At 42.2% G+C, this 22,475-nt stretch overlaps 1 protein-coding gene across 1 annotated transcript in view; it reads left to right on the forward strand.

The window, feature by feature from the left end:
• Nucleotides 1-22,475, forward strand: part of IMPG1 (interphotoreceptor matrix proteoglycan 1) — a gene marked incomplete at both ends in the record, with an annotated part of 162,788 nt that overhangs the window by 116,299 nt on the left and 24,014 nt on the right. Inside the window, 2 exons of the mRNA XM_080700082.1 lie at nucleotides 6,026-6,552; nucleotides 9,344-9,563. Of these exons, the coding sequence (XP_080556208.1) occupies nucleotides 6,026-6,552; nucleotides 9,344-9,563 (747 nt within the window). The remainder of the gene's footprint in view (nucleotides 1-6,025; nucleotides 6,553-9,343; nucleotides 9,564-22,475) is intronic.

Genomic DNA, 22,475 nt, shown 5'->3' on the forward strand with positions numbered 1-22,475 from the left:
CTAGCTCTCTTTTTTAAGAACATTAATTGAAATCAGAGGGGCTGACCACCTGCCAACAGCCCCACTCTAATACAGTCATCTTGTGGGTTAGGATGTCAGTGTATGAATTCTAGGAAGACACAGCATGCAGACAGTAGCAAGGGCTGGATCTTTCCATGACCGATTCCACTTGGACTCATTTTCTATAATCTGAACTTCTAAATTCGAGTTATTTGTTTTCATATATTGGAAAAATCTGTTTCTTCTGCCATAGCTAGGAGGGATTTTTCTGATCCATTGTTCGGTTGTTTTCTTATTTAAGAACACAAATTATATAGATATTGCCTCTCATTTGTCTTCTGCATTTCTGATCTTTTCTATGATCTGTTTCTTTGTTCTTTTTCTATTTTATAATTGTTTCCTCTCAGTAAGCTTGTCAGTATTTGTCTGGCTTTCTTCAGTCATTTTTATCCCATTTTAATTATTTTGAATAAATAAAAATAAGGAAATCCTTTTAAAAGTCAAATAGGGTGCTGGGCATTGGTGCACATCTGTATCAGGGAGGCTGAGACAGAAAGTTTTCAGGCCAAGGCCCGCCTCAGCAACTTAGTGAGACCGTCAGCAACCTAACAAGACCCTGTTTTAGTTTATTTATTTATTTTTTTAATTATTGGTGCATTGTAATTATACATCATTCTGAGGTACCGGATTGTAAAGCCATGCGTGCATACATCACTCATTTAGCCCCTAAGACTGTTTCAAAATGAAACGGGTTGGGTGTGTAGCTCTGAAGTAGAATGCCACTGGGTTCAATCCCTAGTACCACACACACACACACACACACACACACACACACACACAAAACAAGGCAAAGGAGGTTTCCATTTCCCAGGAAGATAAATAAATGTACTTTTTTTTTCCCTTTCCCTTCTGCTAAATACAATTACATATCATGAACATTATATAGAAAGCAAACACGAGAACACTAAAAGGTGGAGAGGAAAGGCCAGCTCCAACTCGGGCCCTGAGGACCTTGGGAATGACGTGATAGTGGCCTCCGGAGTTTCATTTTTTACCATATTCCCTAAACTGAAAAGGCACTTGGAGAAATAAGAATTCAGAAAAACATACTGTTGAGAGAATAAGGGAAAAAAATACATACTGGGAGAAAATACTTGTGAATCCCACATCTGACAAAGAACAAGTACTAGAATGTATAAAAACTCTCAAAATGCAGTAGTTTAAAAATCCAATTAGACAACTAGAAAAAAATAAAAAGACAAGAAGAAGCTGGGCATGGTGGGGCTTTCCTGTAATCCTAGTACAGGGGAGGCTGAGAAGGGAGGATCACAGGTTTGAAGCCATCCTAAGTAACTTAGGCCCTCAAAAACTTAGTGAGAACTTGTTTCAAAATAAAAATAATAAAACAGGACTGAGAGTGTAGCTCAGAGGTAGAGTACCTCTGGGTTCAATCCCAAATGCAAAACAAAAAGAGAGGGAGAGATTTTTCCAAGTAATATATAAGCACATAAGCACATGAAAAGGTAGTTTCACATCATTATTTATTAGCGAAGTGCAAATTAAAACCACAATGAGATAGCACTGTGCGTCTATCAGAATGACAAAAATAAGCAATGTTGACAGCACCAAGTACTGGAAAAACTGGATCATTTATACATTGCTGGCAGAATTGTAAAACTTGGTACAAACCCTCTGAAAAATAGATTAACTGTTTCTCAAAAAATTAAATACACAACTACTATGGAAGCTATTATATTTCTAGACATTTGCTGCAGAAAAATAAAACGTGTGCTCACATAAAAACCCATACATGAATGTTCATAATAGCCAAAAACTAGAAACAACCCAGATGTCCTTCAGTGGGTAAACGGCTAAACCATCTGTGGTTCATCCATATCACATAATACTGTCCAACAATAAAAAAGAACAAATTATTGATACACATAACAATTTGGATGGGCCTTCAGAGGTTTATGCTGAGTGAGAAAAGACAATTCCAGAAAGTTATATAGAGTAGTATTTATTCAGTGTGTATAACATTTTTGAAATGACAAAATTATATAAATGGAAAGCAGATTAGTGTTTGCCAGATGTTAAAGGGAGAATACAATGGAGGAGAAGTGGGGGACTATAAACAGGGAACATGATGGGAATGTTCTGTATCTAGGCCATCCGTGTCAACAGTCTGGCAGCTATTGGACTATATCATTTTGCAAGATATTGTCATTCAGGGAGCCCAAGTACACTGCATCACATTTTTTTCCTTGAGATAAATTCATATAACATAAATTTACCATTTTATCCACCATTCAAGTAGCCAGTTCAGTGGGTTTTTAGTGTATTCACAGTGTTGTACAATCTTACCTCTAATTTCAGAAATCTCTCATCACCCCAAAAAGAAACCCTATAACCATAAAGGAGACACACATGCGTGCGCGCACACACACACACACACACACACACACACACACACACACACACACACCACAGGCTTCATTTTCTGCTTTTGCAGAAGCTTGAGTGTTGAGCAGAGATGAGTCCTTCTCGTGGTCCTTCCTGAGTGTGAACACGACCTGGGCGTGTGGGTGGCCTCCTCAGGAATGTGTTCATGGCTTTAAAAGCACTTGTTCCCCAAAGCATCCTGAGTCATAGACTTCCAAAGTTGATGGTCCTGCCCCAGAGGAAGGGTTCCGCTGGATAGATCCAGGGGGATGGTAATAGCTTCGAGTGCAACTGGTGTGGGGTAGGATAGAAGCATTGAATAAAACTAAAGGGATAGTGGAAGCACCCAGAGGCTCCTAAGTAATTTTTTTTCTGAAAAAGGTCAGGGCAAGCGGATAGGTTTGGGGATCTGGGTCCAGACTTTCCTCCCAAGCATGTGGTTAGTCTGTTTGCCCCAACTATTAACCATGGCCTCATGTGGTGAAGGGTCCTGGGAATGCTTCTGGGAGTTAAGGCCCAGGAGTGCCTTTGCTCTTTGTCCTGTGTCAGCCCCACTATGTCCCTTTGAATTCAGCTGGCATTTATTCTTCCCATATTATTCTTTAAAAAAAAACAACTTATATAGCATTTCAACTTTCTACTATTGCAGATAATGATTCTTATAATACCATCCCTTTGGCCTCCCCCCCATCTTCCCAGTATAGTGATATTATAATTATTATTAAATTGATATTTGACATTCAGATTATATATTTAAAAGTTATCTGTTTGTCCAGTTTCCTTTCTGGTTTCCTGGAGTTAATGTTTTCTTTTTATTTGCTCAGTTTTCTTTGTACTGACTGATAGCTCTTTCCAAGCTTTCCACTGCAGTTCCCAGTATAATCATCCACATCCGGTTTTCACAAGCCTCCTTCTCTTTCTCCCTGGCCTGGTGCTCTTGGCCTCTGGAGCTGTCACTGGACCTTCCCTTTGCTTTGCCCATGGAACACCCTTGCCTTTCTCCTGACTTGAATTCCCTGATCCTTTCTGTCTCTTAATAAAGCTGGAAAATATTTTTTCAATTGGTACAAGGTTTGGACATGGATGATTCAAACATTTCATGTACCTGTCTCTTGGGACAAATCCACTGTTAATTGGTTTCCTTTTATACCTGGGACCTAATCTCCTGAGAGATTCTTCACCAGCTTCCTGGAGCTTTCCCCAACTCTTTAAGTACCCCATTTCTTCCTCTTTCTTGGCTTACTCCTTCATTTTAGGTAAATAAGCCTCTTTTCAGCTGGTTAGTCTGTGGGAAAGGTGTGAGTAATAAGATGCTGTCAAGGAGCAGAAGAAAGACTTCAACCCTCTGATTTCCCCAGCCCTCATCATCTGGAGGAGCCCAGAGATCACATCACAGAAACACGGGTTCAAATGCATTTACCATGGTGCAAGGGAACCTGGACCACATATAGCACTGGAAGCCATTCAGTTTACTGATCCCAGATTCTTCGTTGGGTATCTTGGTTAGCTCAAGCTGCCACAATAAAACACCACATACTGGGTAGATGAAACAACGGAAATTTATTTCTCATGGGTCGGGTATTCTGGAAGCCCAAGATCAAGGTGCTGGCAGATATGGCTCCTGATGAGAGCTCTTCTCCTGAGTTGTACCTGGTTACCTTCTTGCTATATCCTCACATGGCAAAAAGAGAGATCATGTCTCTTCTTACCGGGGCATTAATCCCAATCCCCATCACAAGGACTCTACTCTCAGGATCTAATTACCTCCCAAAGGCCCATTGCCAAATACCATCATGTTGAGGATTAGAGCTTTACCGTAGAAATGTGACCAGCACATAAACATTCAGTCCACAGCAGTGGAGATTTGAATGAAATTCTATATACACAGGTATCTTGGGTGCTAGGAAATTTTACTTCTGACAGTTGAGTGAATTATGGATAGACACACCTAGGTATCTTCCACCTAGGTGAGAAAAAAGGGTGCTTCTCTGAAACCTGGGCATAACTCACCAATAGCCCAGTTTCATTTTCAGAAAGTAATAAAACTAATATGATTCTACCTTTCAGAGCTGTTTATCACTTGGAGCTTCAGTTTTGGTGATTGCACTGTAGCGAATTAGCTGACTGTGAGTCCAAAGATGATATCTCCATCCAGACAGTCCATTCATCAAATGCGGCATTTGGATTTCAACAGAGCTCTCCACATATTTCCCGAATGCCACTAAAGTCATCACAGAAAGCTCCTGTTTTGCTCATCTAATACATTAAATATCATCAGTGGCTCTGATTTAGGATTATTTGGAATATTTTAAAAATCCATTAATCTCTTTATTTGACAGTTGCATATAATCACTTTCTAAGTTCATAAATGCTTATTGGTTTTAATTTTGTACCAAAAATGGAGTGGACTTTAGTAATTCAATGTGTGTTTACTCAAAGGAATGCAAAGTGATGGTGGAAGTGATCAGGATATAATACTGTATGTAACACTGACAAGGGTTTTCAATATTATCAAATATTTAGCAAGTTGTGCGGTCACAATATAAAGTTCAAATTATATGTGGCCTTCACATCTCCACACTCTTATTATGGTTTTGCAAATTGGCAAGGTATTCAATCAGATTCCCCAGTTTTGAGAAAACACAATGTAAAGTGACCAAACTACCAAAACATGATGACTGAATCAAAAATTCAGTTGCACCAAATGTAGGTTTGCATTACTGGAAGATAAACAAAAATTTGGGGCCAAACTGTGCGGCTGGTTGTCTGGAAGTTCCAGATGAGGCTGTGGGGTTTGACTCTAGTCCAGATCAGCTGGGATCTAAATCTATTCCAGTGGTAACTTAGTTTATATTAACTGATCACACGTGTCCTCTCTGACTGGGCAGTAATTCCAGAAATTCTAGATACCTGGTACTCTTTTAGTCTCATATTTTTAGAAGTATTGGGCCTGAATGAAATGAATACATGATCCATACTTTGTTCCCCCTGTGTTTAGATGCAGCCCAGCCTGCCTTCCTATGCCAACTTCTCTTTTTTAAAAAATATGCTCACTGGGTGAGTGTGGTGGTACATGTCGATAACCCCAGTACTTAGTAGGCTGAGACAGGAGGATCAAAGGTTCAAGGCCAATGCATAACTTAGCAAGACCCTTTTTAAAAAGGGGTGAGGGGATGCCGGGCGTGGTGGCGCACGCTTGTAATCCCCGCGCTTGGGAGGCAGAGACAGGAGGATCGCGCAGGTTCGAAGCCAGCCGCGTGCGCTGGTTTAGGAGACCCTGTTTCCAAAATGAAAATGTAAAAAATAGGTCTGGGAGTGTAGCCCGGAGGTAGAAGGGCTTCCAGGAACCCCAGTACCACCAAAAAAAAAAAAAAAAAGGGGGTGAGGGGTTGGGGATGTTGTCTGGAGGTAGACTGCACCTGGGCTTAATCTTCATGATATATATGTATATAATCACTGAAGTGATCAATGCAAAAATCATTTTTTTTAAGTTTAAACCTAACTTTACATTTTTCCCCATTTTTTTTTCTTCTTTGGGAAATACATGGACATTTGAAATTGGTCTCAGGATTTTCCTTCCCAGACACTTCTTGGTCTCCACCTGCGATGGCCTCTACCTCCTTATTGGATATTCTACCTTCCTCAGTTGCATCAAGTGTCTTCTCTCTGACTGATCAAAGCACCACAGACATAATGTCCACTGGCCAGATAGTGCCAGTCCCAGAGGCCACGACCCCCACCGACGAATATTCTACCATCAGCCAATCGGCTCTGGTAGTTGCACATTCACCTGCATCTTCAGATAACAGCGGATTGAGTACAGGCAGCCAGGAGACGATCAGGGACCTTGATGGAAGGGATGTGTCCAAAGCTCCTGCCTTGTCAGAGGTACCAGCAGTAAGTGGATATATCTCCACTCTGGATCATTTTTCAAAGAGCACCACTCCCATCCCAGCTTACATCACCACTAGCTCTATGACCATTGCCACCAAGGGCCAGGAACTGGTAGTGTTCTTCAGCCTGCGTGTTGCTAACATGCCCTTCTCCAGTGACCTGTTCAACAAGAGCTCTCTGGAGTACCAAGCTCTGGAGCAACGGTTCACGCAGCTGGTGAGTGGCGCTGCTTGCGATTCTCAACCCTCCGTGCTTCTCTTCTTTATTTTTTGTTGTCATTTTTTGTCATTTTATAGTCTGGTCACTGGTTATAGTATGAGCATTGCTTGTGTAGTGCAGGCTAGAAGAGAGAAGCCTGAGAACTAGTCACATGACCACATCTTGGGGGCAAGAGAGACTAAAATGTGGTCTCTAATGAGCCAGCTTTATTCCCATCAAGAATCGGAAAATGGCCAAGGGCTATCTAGGTGCATATGTTCGTGTCACTTTGAATGTCACTGTGACATATAATTGCACCATGAAAAGTATAATAGTAAATCCTTACATTGAAAATTTTTTAAAAAATAGAATAGATTTGGGTGAAAAAACAGTCATCTGTATACTAGTAAAGACAGATAATCCCTTCTAGAGAACAAAACAATGCTAAAGGCATTCAGCAGGAGTTTTGAGATGGATTTGGATCCAATCAAGGAAATAAGTCCAGCGGTGGACATTCAGGGAAGACACTGCCAACCAGCTAATGAGAACAATTTTACTCTTAAAATTGCCTCTTAGCCGGGCGTGGTGGCTCACGCTTGTAATGTCAGCGCTTGGGAGGTTAGACAGGAGGATCGCACAGGTTCAAAGCCAGCCTCAGCTACTTAGTGAGGTGCTCAGCAACTTAGTGAGACCCTGTTTCCAAATACAGTATAAAATAGGTCTGGGAGGCCGGGCGTGGTGGCGCACGCTTGTAATCCCTGCACTTGGGAGGCGGAGACAGGAGGATCGTGCTGGTTCAAAGCCAGCATCGCTGGCTTAAGAGACCCTGTTTCTAAATAAAAAAAATATAAAATAGGTCTGGGAGTGTAGCCCGGAGATAGAAGGGTCTCCAGGAACCCCAGTACCCAGACATAGGTCAGTCAGCTCCTCAGCTCAGTTTGGAACATGTTTTCAATCACTTTTTTTTAAATAACTAAGCCTGGGCCGGGCGTGGTGGCTCACGCTTGTAATCCCCGCGCTTGGGAGGCAGAAAACAGGAGGATCGCGCAGGTTCGAAGCCAGCCGCGCGCGCTGGCTTAGGAGACCCTGTTTCCAAATAAAAATGTAAAAATAGGTCTGGGAGTGTAGCCCGGAGTTAGAAGGGCTTCCAGAAACCCCAGTACCACCAAAAAAAAAAAAAAAAACTAAGCCTGGTGTGCAATAAATAAATAAATAAATAGGTCTGGGAGTGTAGCCCGGAGGTGGAAGAGCCCCTGGGTTTCACCCCAGTACCACCAAAAAAAAAAAAAAATCTCCTCTTTATTACAGTTCTTTCTAAATTATTCTATCCAGGAATAATATATAACCACTCAAGTGCTAAACTTGGAATCTATAAGTGTTATGGCCAAACTCTTCCAAAGCTGGAGCAATCTGATGAAGATACAAACTGTGCTGGCTGCACAAAATGGCAGGGAGTTCAGGTGTTGGGTTCATTTTTTAGGTCCCTTACGCTTTTGTAAAAGCCAAAAATGACTAAATAACTTATTATACCTGATCCCTAAAACAGAAGCAAGAAGGTGGCCATAATGACACCTCTTTGATAATAAACACCCCCAAAATCACATTTATTTCACTTTAAAAGTAAAGTCAGAAATATGTATAGAAGAAGAACTCCTGAACTATGTGATACCTCTACAGAGTGAAGGCCAATTAAAGTAAGTTATACAATCAACAAAACAATGCTAACAGGCAAGGAATGTGTTTGGTCAAATTAACTTGGAGAAACCAGGGCAGAGTAAATTGAAAAGAAGTTCTGAACTGTGTACAAAACTTTATTTCATTTTATTTTCACAATAACCTGGTGAGGGAGATACCTTGTAGGCCAAAGTCAAAGTCAAAATTCAGGTTTGGCTAGGGCAGGGGATAGAAAGAACTAGAAAGAATGGGTCTGGGCCGGCTCTAGAGGCACCTGTGTGGGCCGGGGTCTGGAGGTGCAATTCCTGAGTCAGGGCTTCCCTTTTGAGGCCAGGAACAAGGCAAACATTGTTGAGTTTCAAGCATTTCTAAAACTTGTCTCAAAGGTGGCGATGGCTCACAGGAGGCAAGTGTGGGGACTTGCAGCACGTGGCCCTAGGGCATGCTTCTGTGGTTATTAACTTGTAATTGGGAGAACAGGTCCCCAGATACCCCTTTTTGTTCTCCCTCACAATTCAGATAAGGGCACTGAAAGATAGTACGGGGGGTGGCATGGCTTGATGAAGGTCACTCTGCCAGTTAGGGACAGTTCCAGGGCTGTCTGAGCGCCAGTTCCCTGCTATTCCCCTGCACCGCATTTGGTCCAGCCATCAACCATTTCCCGCATAGACAGACACATTGATGTTTAAGCTGTTGATTGCAATAGGTCATTTCAAACTGGTCGCTTCCAAATGTCTGTCCCATTTACACAGACATAGGTCAGTCTGCTCCTCAGCTCAGTTTGGAACATGTTTTCAATCACTTTTTTTAAAAAAATAACTAAGCCTGGTATGCAAGCTTTGTTGCTAGCATTGGCTTGGATTTTTTAAAAAATCATCTGTTCTCAAATTCATCAGGAAGAAATCACTACCCATCCATCTCAATACACACATAAAAGGTGGGAATATGGGATATAATGCTGCAAAACCATCATTAAGTAGTGATGGTCTGGTCTCACATTAAATCCAAAAACAAAAATAAAAACAATAAAAAGGAACCGGAATGCTTCAGATAATGAGAAGCGTGTATGAAAGGAATTAGTAGCAACTGGACATTTACGAACCCAGTTAAGAGTACACCATCTTTTATTTCGCAGCTGGTTCCATATCTACAGTCCAATCTCACAGGATTTAAGCAACTTGAAATACTTGACTTTAGAAATGGGAGTGTGATCGTGAATAGCAAAATGCGCTTTGCTAAGTCCGTGCCGTACAACCTGGCCGAGGCGGTGCGCGGGGTCCTGGAGGATTTCCGTTCTACTGCAGCCCAGCAGCTTGATCTGGACATAGACAGCTACTCCCTCGACATTGAACCAGGTAGAGTCTGACCGTCGGGAAGTATGGGGGCAGAGAGAGCACAGCTGGACAGCAGGAACAGACTGTATTCTGTCATAAAACCTGGAAGGAGGAAACTGGTGAGGGGATGGGGGTAAAGCCCACAGAGTCAGAAGCCTGCTTCCTTACACCCTAGGAGACCCTATTTCAGAGTTTTATGGGGTTAGAACAGGTGGGAGAGCAGCCATGTATTCCTCCGATTGGCCGGCTTGACACAGGGCCAGAACAGGTGAGTGTGTGGGGCTGGGGCGGGGATGGTTGGAGGCATCCTCTTTACTTTCCAGCCATCCCTGGAGTCCTTTGTTCTCAGTCTGCTCCATAGTCAGACCTCATAGTGCCCACACCAATGAAGAAAGTTATGGAGAGTGTTGTTGTTCATGTTGTTTTGTTCTGAGCATGCTCTTGAATCATCAAACCACAAAAATTAAGTTTAAATTACACTTGATAGAACAACCTTTTGGATCGTGTTATTAGAAAAAGAGGGTCCTAAGACGAGAAGATTAAAGTTTTCCCACTTTGTCCAAAAGCAAAATATACAAGTACACCTCTTACTTCACAATCCCACAGCTTTAATTTCCTTTCAGAACAAAAGCTATAGCCAGTGTTGGAATCCGGGGTGGGGGGCGCCCCACCTTAAAATAACAGAGGACCCGTCAGGGAATGCAAATCGCAAGTAGAGTTTATTAAAAAAAAAAAAAAAAAAAAAAAAAAAAAACTGGCTAGCCAGGGAGCCTCTCACACAGGCACACAGGTCCGGTGAGTCAAGCAAGACCTGAGCGCTTCCCGGCTGCACCTTTTATAGCCCTCCCAGGGCTGCGCGCGATATTCACAGCCAATGATTTTAAAGAGAAGCACATTCCAAAAGTGAGTTACAGCAAATAAGTTTGAAGGTCAGTCCCCACGTCATAGCCCGCCAAGAAGCGACCCCTCCCGCGGTGGGGGGGGGGGGGGCAGCACGCTGCCCCTCCTAGTCATGTAGGCAGTGCTCTCCGGCGTGGCAATCTTTCGAATCCGAGGGATCTCCAAAGTGAGTTAAAGAAGGTAAGTTTTGAGGAAAACAAGTACAGGGTACGTGCCTAGTCACCCATGCCTGCATCCAGGCGGGGTTGTAAAACCAGATGTCCCTTGCAGATAGAGGGTAACAGTTTTTAGTTCTATGCGGGGGAGGGGGGCTCTCAAGACTCTAACATCACTCTAACACCAGGCACAGGGTGCACACCTATAATCCCGGTATTTGGGAGTCTAAGACTGGAAGATCACAGGTCCAAGGCCATCTTCAACAACTTAGCTGAGACCCTCAGCAACTTAGGGAAACCCTATTTCAAAATTAAAAAGGAAGGAAGGAAGGAAGGAAGGAAGGAAGGAAGAAGGATAGAAGGGAGGGAGGAAGAAAGGAAGGAAGAAGGAAGGAAGGAACGAACAAACGAATGAACGAACCAGGGGATGTAGCTCAAAGGTAGAATGCCCCTGGGTCCAATACCCAATACTCAAAAAAAAAAAAAAAGACAAAAAAAAATACGCTTTTGCTTTGCATGAGAACTTATTTTTGTTGTTCTGTTAGTGTAGTTACAGCCATGCTCTAAGTCAAAAATACTTTCTTGGTGAACTACAACAACCTGTGAGTCCTACCTCAGAAACTTCCAGTCACAGTAAACTCTCCGACCGATGTTCTCTTCAGAACATCTTGCAGGACTTTGTTATTACCAAAGGGAAGAAGAAAATGATTTCCCTTCTCAACTGCATCCCCTAAACCTTGTGTCGAATAAAACAAGAGTTAGACGTGGCGACCACTCTTAGAGATAGAGAGCTCAGCCAAAAGTTATGTAACAGAAAGCCAGCATTTGTTCCGAAGGTGAAGGAGAGTGCATATACCATTGTAGCCAGCTGTGCCTGTTTTCCCCATTAGTTTCAAAATTCTGTTTTCTCCCCCACTGAAGGAAGTTTTTTAATTCCCTGGAGTGCAAGAGGGGCGGGCTGCAGACAAACTGCCAAAGCCACCTTCCAGGCAAGTTCAAAACAAAGCATCCTAATTGGCTATGAATTAGTGGAGTGAATCTTTTAACACCTTGTCTGGTGCTCCATGGACTAACAATGAAGGCAGAGGGAAAAGGCCTTGGGCAAGAATTTGAGCCAAAAAGCTCAGTAGGAAACATTTATCTCTGACTGAGCAGGGTTTTGAGAAACTCCAAGAAAATTGCCTGAGTACCCTAGTAAACAGGATCATTAAAAAGACAGAACACCCTCAGGCACCCAGCCTGAGATAGTTACCTCCAAACAGCAGCAGCTAAGTAAGCCCTCTGGACCCCCTCAGAAATCAAAGACCACCTAAATGCCAGAGAGGCTGCCTCTTCTCCCTGAAAACTAGGGTAGAACTTAGAAGGAGGAATCAGGGCGTCCCTGCCAACTAGAGAGGTCAGGAGACTAGCCTTCCTGTTGCTTGATAAAGAGAGCAGAAAGTAGGCGCACCCTTGTAATCCCAGCATTCGGGAGGCAAGAGAGCAGAGGATGGCGGTTTGCAGACAGCCTCAGCTACTTAGTGAGGCCCTTTGCAACTCATTGAGACCCTGTTTCAAAAATGAAAAGACTAAAAAATAAGGCTGGGGGTGTGGCTCAGGGGTAGAATGCCCCTAGGTTCTATCCCTGGTACCGAAATATGTATAAATATATATAGATTGTAGACAGGGAAAAACAAGGGAAGTGGAGCCCAAACCCCTTTCCCTCTTCCCCAAGAAAGCCCGCAGTTTACTTAGGGGCCCATCCATTAACAGATGATTGACAAGCCAGGAGCCAAGCGGGACAGTGGAGAGCCAGCGTGTGTGCCTGCATGATCAGGTTTCTCGATGTAGGTACCACTTAAGAAGTCTGCCAGGTGTGGTGGCACATAATCCCAGTACTTGGCAGGCCGAGACAGGAGGATTGCAGGCTCGAGACTAACCTCAGCAAGACCCTGTTTCAAAATAAAAATAAAGCCGGGCATGGTGGTGCACACTTGTAATCCCAGCCTTTGGGAAGCTGAGACAGGAGGATCGCACAGGTTCAAAGCCAGCCTGAGCTACTTAGTGAGGCTCTCAGAAACTTGGTGAGACCCTGTTACCAAATAAAATATAAAATAGGTCTGGGAGTATAACCCAGAGGTAGAAAGCCTCTGGGTTACACCCTCAGTACCACACACAAAAAAATTAATTAATTAATTAATTAAAAATAAAAAGTGCTGGTGGTAGAGCTCAAAGGTAGAAAGCCCCTGTGTTCAATCCCCAGTACAAAATAAAAAGAAGATGAAGAAGAGGCTCAGGAAGAGGGAAGAAAGTTTGTAGCACTTTGCCAAGGTTGTTTAGGGACATTGATGACTTTGGAGGGAAGCTCTGTATAGCAATAGCCTTTTGGAGTCCACAGTCCTGGATGTGATGAATCCTGTGTGCCTAGAGCAGCACCCAAGTCCCACAGCTGGAAAATGGAGATCACAATGGTTTTGAGGATGAGCCAAAAGAATACTTATAATCTAGCTGGGGTGTGGTGGTACACATATTGTCCCAGTATTTGGGAGACTAGGGAGAATCGCAGGCTGGAGGCCAGCCTTAGCAACTTAGCCAGGTCCTCACCAATTTAGCAAGACCCTGATTCAGAAAAAATAAAATGAGACTGGAGGTGTAACTCAGAGGTAGAACACTCCTGGGTTCAATATCCAGCACCACACACACACACAAAAATAATAATAATAATATAATCTTCAGCACAGTGTTTAATACGTTGCAGTTGCCTAATAAAGGTAAGTAGTTATTGCAACACTGTCCTAATTAACTTGACCATCAATTTGCAAGCTACAGCAAGAACAATAAGAGTATCTTGACAAGGTATTTCTGTAGGATTTGAAGCTGAAATTATTTTCACTATTATGTAGCCTTTCCTCTAATTAGCCAATAGAAATGGATAGTGCTAACACCCGTTTCAGTACCTGCTGGAGCCAAATTTTTGCTGAACTACCTAAGAATGTCTCCAGACTACCCAAGGTGGCACATGTTCCTTAGGGCACACACACAATATATACTTATGGGAAATATGTAAGTACATATAATATTGGGAAAGACAGAGCATGCTGGGAAAGCACCTGCCTGCTTTTCAGAGGTAGCTCAACCCTGAGCCTGATCAGCTCAGATAGAGAAGTACACATGCTAATGCCAGGTGTGGCAGTGAATCTGAACATATATTGAATGAATGACCCCTCCAAGTATGTTATGGTTGTGAACTGTTCCGGTGGTGGAAGTATTCCGGGGACCCGGTTGGGCTCCCGGAACTGTAACAGTGAGAGATGTAGTCACGGGTTCTTGTTCTGAGCTAGGTATAGAAAACACTAGCCTGAACTCTGTAAGCATAAGCAATTTTTATGATTACAAAGATAGAAAGATAGTACAGAGTTAATAAAGCCCTATACCAGAGGTAGTATGGGGGGGGGTGACTTGAAGTCACGGGAGGTTCCTGGACCCAGGACATTTTATATCAATAATCTTCTGACCAGACAAGATCTGCCCTTTCTCTAGGGCAGGTCTTTTGATGTGGGGATTCCTTCCTGTAGACCTGCCCTGTCTCAGGCACAGACCCCAAGTTGTTGGTTAAACCCCAAAAGGTATTAGTTGATTATCAGAGTCTGGGGTCTCTTGGAGGCTCATAGCATCCCCCACATGTTTTTGTTTATCTTTAAAAGAAATGTAAAAGACCCTGAGCTTCTGGGCTTCCTCTATTCTCTTGCTAATTGCCTTTGGTGTCTGGAACTCTGCAGCCTTTTCCCTGAAGCTACTGGCTTCCTACTATGGACGTTATTTTCACATTTTGAAACCATTTCCCAATACTGGTACATTCATACATTTTAAAGTCATTTCCCAATACTGGTACATAGTATCTGTAAGGAAGAAACTTTGCAAAACCACTAACATGTTACACTCAGCTTTTCAGTGAAACCATAACCAATGCTCTATTCCTGACTAAAACCTAATTTGTAATACATGGAAAAATTATATAATAATGAATGAATGAAAAATGAATGGTTGAAAGTAAGAAGTCCTCCAAGAAATGGGTGTGGTGAGTCAGTTAGGACATGGGCAATGCTTCAACCAAAAGGTTTGAGGACAACAGAATTAGAAAGTCAAATATGGAGCCAGGTGTGGCACATGCCTACAATCCCAGGTCTTGGAAGGCTTAGACAGGAGGATGGGAGGCTCCTGGCCAGGCTCAGCAACTTAGTGAGACTCTCAGAAACTTAGTGAGACCTGTTTCAAAATAAAAAATAAAAGGTCTGGGGGTATAGCTTGGAGGTAGAATGCTCCTGGGTTCCATCACTCCCACAAAAAAATAAATAAATAAAAATTAAATATCATTCTATGAAAGCAAAAAATAATGAACGCTATGAATTCATCTTTATAAATCAGAATGTATAAACCCAATATGCCAAAAGGCTTTAATATATACTATGTCATACGTAGGGGAGAAGCTACCATGAGAAACTGTACCCAAATGTTTTCTTTCTGGTCAACAATGAGTGGGAAGGAAGAAGAGGAACAAGAAGTGACAAACGGCCAGGAAGATGGCGACCGAGAAAAGCGGGGCTTAAGAGCCCCGCTAACAAAAAAATCTCCATTACCACAAAATCAGCGCCTTTCAAAGCCAGAAAACAACATCACCAGAGAAACAAAAAAAAAATCACCAGGCTCCAGAGAGAAAGCGGACTGAGAACAGAGCCACAGAGGAGATCCTCACGCCCGAGGACGCGGCTTCACGCCTGAGGACGCGGCAGCAGCGCCATACTGCCGGGGGCACCGGCGAATTCACGGGACGGCCACAGCAAGCCGAGGTGAGCCGCTGCGGAACAGCCAGGCGGGATTTCTCGGCGCAGAGGGCATCTAAAGCTCCCAGTGGCTGAGCTCAGCACACGCTGCAGGGATTCAGAGTGGAAATCAAAACCAAGAAAAAAAACGCCAGCCCCACAGCCGAGGGCGTAGCAGCGGCGCCATATTGCCACCGGTGGCAGTAGCACCGAATTCACCAAATTCAGTACAGCTACATCTGCGTACTCAAGAACAGTGAGTCAAATTGCGGGCCACAGTGGAGAAATCTCAGTACTGTACTCACTGGGACTTGACCCAGTGGGAGAGGGGCGGTGGCAGTGATATCACACCATAGGAGAACGTGCAACCTGGCACCCCCCACAGTCTAAAGCAGCCTCTATCGACTCTCTGGGTCGGAGACTCTGTGATACAACCCAGTAAAGGAGTAGTGGGGTCTGAGATACTACTGACTCGAGATCCAGAGCACCTTAAGCGAAGTCATAGTGACCCAGGGAAGAACCCAGAAAAGGCACAAACTTCCGAAATCATGGGAAAGAGGAATAATACTGGAGCAATGAATGCTCACAACCCCACAACATCAGAACCCGATAAAACAGAAAATCAGAGATTTCTAGAAGATCAAATCAGGAAAATAACTGCAGAAATAATAGAGGTGCTTCGAAAAGAACTCAGAGAGAGCCAAAAGGAGATAAAGGATGCAATTAATGAAGTAAAGGCCTCAATTCAAAGCACAAACAACCAATTAGAACACATGGAGAACAGAATCTCGCTCTTAGAAGATGATCATTCCAAAAATGAACGCATAGTTTCTAATCTAGAAAAAAATATCCGACAGCAGGAATCTGATATTGAAGAAATATGGGCCCATTTTAAGAGAGCTAACCTAAGAATAATTGGAATAGAGGAGGGAAAAGAAAGTTAAACCAAAGGGATCAACAATCTCTTCAAGGAAGTAATAGCAGAAAATTTTCCAGACATAGAGCAAGAGGTCGATACGCAGATCCAGGAAACTTATAGAACTCCCTTTAGACAGGATCAGAGAAGAGGATCCCCACGCCACATAATTGTCAAAATGACCAATGTGGAAGCCAAGCAGAGAATCTTAAAGGCAACAAAAGCAAAGGGCCAAGTGACATTCAGAGGCAAACCAATTAGAATCACTTCAGACTTCCCAAACCAAGTTATGAGAGCCAGAAGGGCTTGGAGTAACATATTCCCAATTTTGAAAGAAAACAACTTCCAGCCAAAAATTTCCTACCCAGCAAAACTTTCTATCAAATTAGATGGAGAAATAAGAAGCTTCCATGACAAACAGAAACTGAAGGAATTTATGTCTTCAAAACCAGCACTAGAGAAAATACTCAAAGAGATTAACTACAAAGAAGAAATAGGTAACACACATCAGAACTAGAGAAACAAGATTTTCCATCCAACAGACAACTAAGATTGGTTATCTGTGGAGATTCATTATTTATGTTAGTCTTTTACCTATCTCTAAAGGGTATTGTTTGCCTTTATTGTTGTTAATTTTTAGGATTTCTAGTTGGAATATTCATATACCTTCAGATATAGCATTTGGAAATATTTTATCCCATTCTATTAGTAACTGTTAACTCTGTTTACATTGTCTTTGGATATACAATTTTTTTTTAGGGAGTTTGTATACTCCTCTGTTGCCTGTGCCATTGAAATCATAACCAAGAAATCACTGCCAATTTCAATGTTGTGAGGTTTTATGACCCAGATTTTCTCCTAAAAGTTTATAGTCTTAAGATTTATATTTAGGTCTTTTATCTATTTTGAGTTAATATTTGTATATGGGATTAGGTAAGGGTCCAACTTTATTCTTTTCCATGTAATTATTATGTTTCAACAATATTTAGTTAAAAGATTATTATTTCCACCACCAAATGTTTGTGGAAACCTTGTCAAAAATAACTTGACAATATAGGGAAGAATTTAGCTCTAGGCTTTTATTTAACTCCAATGGTTTATATATCTGCCTTTAGAATAGTACTACACTGTTTCAATTATTGTAGCTTTATAAAGGTTTGAAATCAGAAAATATACATCTTCTAGCTTTGTTCTTTTTCAAGATTGTTGTGGGTACCTAGAGTCCATATTCCATATTAGGATAGATTTTTTTTCTGAAAAATAAATATATAAATATATGATAGTTTCACCTAAAAAATAGAAAAAATAGATTCTCTGGTAAGAAAGAAAGCAAAAAGAAATATTGAAATGTTATCTTTAAGTCATCAAAAGCTTGGTATCAGACAAATGAAACTGTTATGTGAGATTATCATTTTTAATTTTTGATAAATTGCTATAATACTAGATGTCAATCACTAAGCCAAGCATGGGAGGGAGGGATAGGGAGAGAATGGGGTGGGGATCGGGTGGGGGCTGACTGGGCAATGTGTGCATGTATGTCTACAAAAGTATGTATCCCACTATGATGTATGAATACAGTGCACCAATTAAAAATAAAAATTAAAAAAAAAAAGAAGTGACAAACGATGGATGGAAACAGGGATAGGCACTGGCCAGATGGGCTGGGCTAGTTACTTCACCAAAAACAAAAGGTAAATTCCCATATGTGAGCAGCAAGTGGGCACTAGAGCTCATTGTCCAACTGTGACCATATTCTACACGCTTAATCCAAAAAGTAAGCTCTCTGCCCTTCACCAAGTAGCACAAAGTATATGAAAGTCAGTCCCCACCCAGAGGAGTTGTAGAAAAGGGAAAAGGAACATCTTTAAATTATGCTGGGATCAAAGCTAGGTCTTTTTCATTCAAAATTACTTTTTAATGATCACTTTCTTTTTCTTTCGTTCTTTCTTTCTTTTTTTTTTTTTTCAATACTGTGAATGGAACACAGGAGCATTGCACCTCCAAGCTACACCCCCAGCCCTATTTTTTTAGTCTCTTTATTTTGAAACAGGGTCTCACTGAGTTGCAAAAGGCCTCGCTGAGTAGACGAGGCTGTCCGTGAACCTCGATCCTCCTGTCTCTGCTTCCCAAATGCTGGGGTTACAAGTGTGCGCCATCACACCCGGCCTAATATGATCACTTTCTTAAATGCTGGACTTCATGCAAATTCCTCGGGCTTTGCATGGTCCCAAATGAAGAGTACTGAGTTCTCTTGAAATTTCTGCTGGACCAAAGAGAATGTAGTAGATTTCATGTGAAGAATTCTGGTCCTTTTGCGTTGGTCCAGGAGCCGGCCTGTGAAGACTGGTGGTGGTGAGGACTGAGAGCTGGCTGGCAACAGGTGGGAAGGGCCAGGCCTGGGGGCAGGACACTGGGGTTCCTGCAACCTTGTCAACTACCCCGGGAGGTTCTTCACACCTCCTCCTCCTCCTCCTCTTTCAATCCAGGGCAAAACTAGCACTAAAACCCCAAACTCACCGCAATTGATTCTGAACAGACTTAATCTCTTAATTCTATGAATTTACATACCTTATAAAACTTCTTTAACATGAAATTTAAACAATGGGTTCTTGAGGGTTTTTTTTTTTGTGGGGTGAGTTTTTTTTTTTGTTTTTTTTTTTTTTTTGTCTTTGCTTGACATGGCAGCACATGTAATCCCAGTACTTGGAAGGCCGAGACAGGAGGAGCACAGACATAACAATATAGCAAACTCTTAGCAACTTAGTGAGACCCTGTTTCAAAAGAAAACAATTTTTTTAGAAAGGGCCTGGGGATATAGAATAAAGATAGAATGTCCCTGGATTCAATCCCCAGTACCACAAAGACAAGCAAAAGAACAGTGTTCATTGTTTTTAAAAAACCTGTACACTTATAGTAAAGTGTTTCTGGCATCAACATTCCTAAACAGCGGGGTGTGGTGGCATGTGCTTACAATCCTAGTACTTTGGAGGCTGAGACAGGAGGGTCGCAGGTTTGCTACCAGCCTTAGCTACTTAGTGAGGCCCTCCACAACTTAGTGAGACCCTGTTTCAAAAAAAAGAATAAAAAGCCAGTTGTGGTGGTGCATGCTTGTAATCCCAGCATTTTAGAGGCTGAGACAGGAGGATCGCAGTTCAAGGACAGCCCCAGATATTTAGTGAGGCCCTCTGCAACTCAGTGAGACCCTGTTTTAAAATAAAGAATTAAAAATAGGGCTGGGGTATACCTCAGAGGTAGAATGCTTCTGGGTTCTATCCCCAATACCTCAAAAAAAGAAAAGAAACAAGAAGGAAAGAAAGAAGAAAGAAAGAAAGAAAGAAAGAAAGAAAGAAAGAAAGAAAGAAAGAAAGAAAGAAAGAAAGGAGGGAGGGAGGGAGGGAGGGAACAGGGCTGGGGATGTAGCTCAGAGGTAGAATGCCCTTGGGTTCAATCCCCAGTACTGAAAAAAAAAATCCTATACAGTATTAGTTTATAGAAATAAATACACATTACTGAGGGTTGTTGTTGTTGTTGTTTGTGTTGGGGATTGAATTCAGGGCCTCATGCATGTTAAGCAAGTGCTCTATCGCTGAGCTCCCCAGGCCCCTATTTTAATTATAGGAGAAATAAGTGTCTAAATTTTAAAAAGAAATTAAGGGAAAATATTGCAGAAGATCATCAGTCATTTTCTTCCTTTTTATATCCAACAATATGATAGCCACTTTGCTTCTGAATTTTCAGTGTGACTGGCTGGTCCAAGTTCTTCTTTGGGTGGTATATTTAAGTGTGTACTGTCAAGGTGATTGGCAGACAAGCTGATTAAACCATCCCCTTAGTACAACCAACCAGTGCAGCCAGATGATCTTGCTGATCTCAGGTCCCTGGACCTTGAATGAAGATAATTACATCAGGTTCCTGGAGAACAAGGACTCAAACTCCAATTTACACGACTCTTGGCTATCATTGGTGTAGTCTTTCCAGCTATGGAAGGTATGTGCTGATGCCATCTTCCAAACTTACAGAAGAGAGGCCTGTTAATCAACGTCCCTGGTAACACCAGAAGGTCATTTTAGCAGATAGAGAATACCTCCTCATGTCGGGTTTAGATTTTTGGGGCATTTGCTTGAACTCACTGATGCTAGCCCAATCTACTGAGAAAATTCTCCTTGAAAGAGAATTAAATGGGAAACCTTCAGAGAGGAAAAAAAGGCAAATGCTAGAAATACTGTGTCAAGAATAAATGTTTAGTTCTGTCTATGGGACAGAATCCCAAGAATCTGTCTTAGGAAAATGAACAAGCCACGCTCCAATTTTAACCTGTTTCCAGGCAAAATGGTAAAATACTACACAGCAAGCTGAGTTTGGGGATTTCTCACCCTTTTGTGTTTCCCTTAGGATCTTCTTAAATCAGTGCCACCCACCTCCTTTCCAGGGCTCCCTCAGCGGGCAGAACCACCTGCCCTATCCACTCTGCCTTCCTTACCAATGCAAAGAATCGCCCTCAAAATGTGAAAACTGTAATCATCATACAGAAGACAGATCATATGCCAAAGACTTATTTACCTTATTAATAAGAAAATCATTATGATGACAAAGCTGGTGTAAATAGAATACTGAAACCTTTTTTTAAGCTTTTTTTTTTTGGGGGGGGGCAGTACTGGGGATTGAAATCAGGGTCATTCTACCTCCAAGCTACACCCCCAGCCCTATTGTTTCATTCTTTATTTGGAAACAGGGTCTCACTAAGCTGAGGAGGCCCTCACTAAGTAGCTGAGGCTGGCTGTGAACCTGTGATCCTCCTGTCTCAGCCTCCCAAGTTCCGGGATCACAAGCGTGCACCACCATGCCCAGAAAAACTGAGATTTTATATAGTCAAAGAACAAAAGGGAATGGTGAAAGAAGATTAGCAAATAGGAAGCAGAGAGCACAATCATTGTATCTGGACAATTTTCTAGGGATTCACTACCTTTACAGTTGTAAGCTGTCTGGGCCACAGTCAGTAGTAGATACTGAGTCAAGCAAAGTTACTGCCTGCTAGACATCTGCAAACTTTGTCTTCAAGGGCCAGATAGTAAACATTTTAGACTTGCAAGCCCAAGGCAAAATCGATGGTATTATGTAAGTGCTTATATAACCATTTAAAATTTAACCATTTAAAAATGTAAAAAGCTGGTCTTAACTTGCAGGTTGTACAAAAGCAGACAGCTGATCAAATTGGCCCACAGATGGTCTCCATCCACTAGGTGGGATGGTTAGTGTTCGAACACATACTGAAGTCAAGCAGTCAACTTTTCTCCTTATTTCCAAATGTTGGATAATTTTTCTTAAGTCAGCAGTTATCCAGCCTCTTACCCCCTTTGGCACTTCTCTTTACTGTTACAGAAAATAAACAAGTAAATGATGACGCAGGCACAATTTGGGTCCCCGTTCATTCTCACTGCACTGAACAATTATGGATTATCTGCCATGAGTCAGACACGATCATAGACACCAGGACCCAAAGACAAATCTGCCCTCAAAGAGCCAAATGCCTAGGAAGGGAAGTCAAAGCAAATACAAAAATACCTAATAGAACCTCTTATGTGCTATAATCAGGATGCAAATAGTAATAGTACGGAGTACAGAGAGAATAATTAGTGCCACAGAGGCGGGAATGTCAGGGCAGACGTGTGGGCAGACAGTGATAATGAGCGGGATTCTGGTGTGTGGTGGTGGCGGCCTGGGCAGAAAGGGCAAGGAGGACAAAGCAGAGGTTGCTGGGAGATTCAAGGTAATTACAGTGGTTTTGGAAGGAGCAGGGATGAAGGGGTCTCAGAATAGAAGGAAGAGGGAGCAGAGGAAGACAAGTCACTGAAAGCCAGGCTGCTTAAAAACACTGTCATACTGTCTTCATCCACACTGGTGTCCTAATGTCCCTCTCTCCCCTGTGACATAGGGTCTTTTAAAGTTAGACTTTAGGGACGAAGGCTCTGGCTTATTAGTAGAGCATTTGCCCAGCATGCTTGAAAGCCCTGAGTTTGATCCCCAACACTGACTAGAAAAAAAAGTTAAGCTTTAATAAATTTTAGAAAGCTCAAAAAGTCTTCAAAGTAAGCATCAAAGAGTCCTTAAAGTGTTCTACAAGATATTTGGTTTATTATTCACAAAATAGTACCTTTTCGGAAAA

This window comes from Muscardinus avellanarius (genome assembly GCF_963383645.1).
Source record: "Muscardinus avellanarius genome assembly, chromosome: 8".
Classification (NCBI taxonomy): domain Eukaryota; kingdom Metazoa; phylum Chordata; class Mammalia; order Rodentia; family Gliridae; genus Muscardinus; species Muscardinus avellanarius.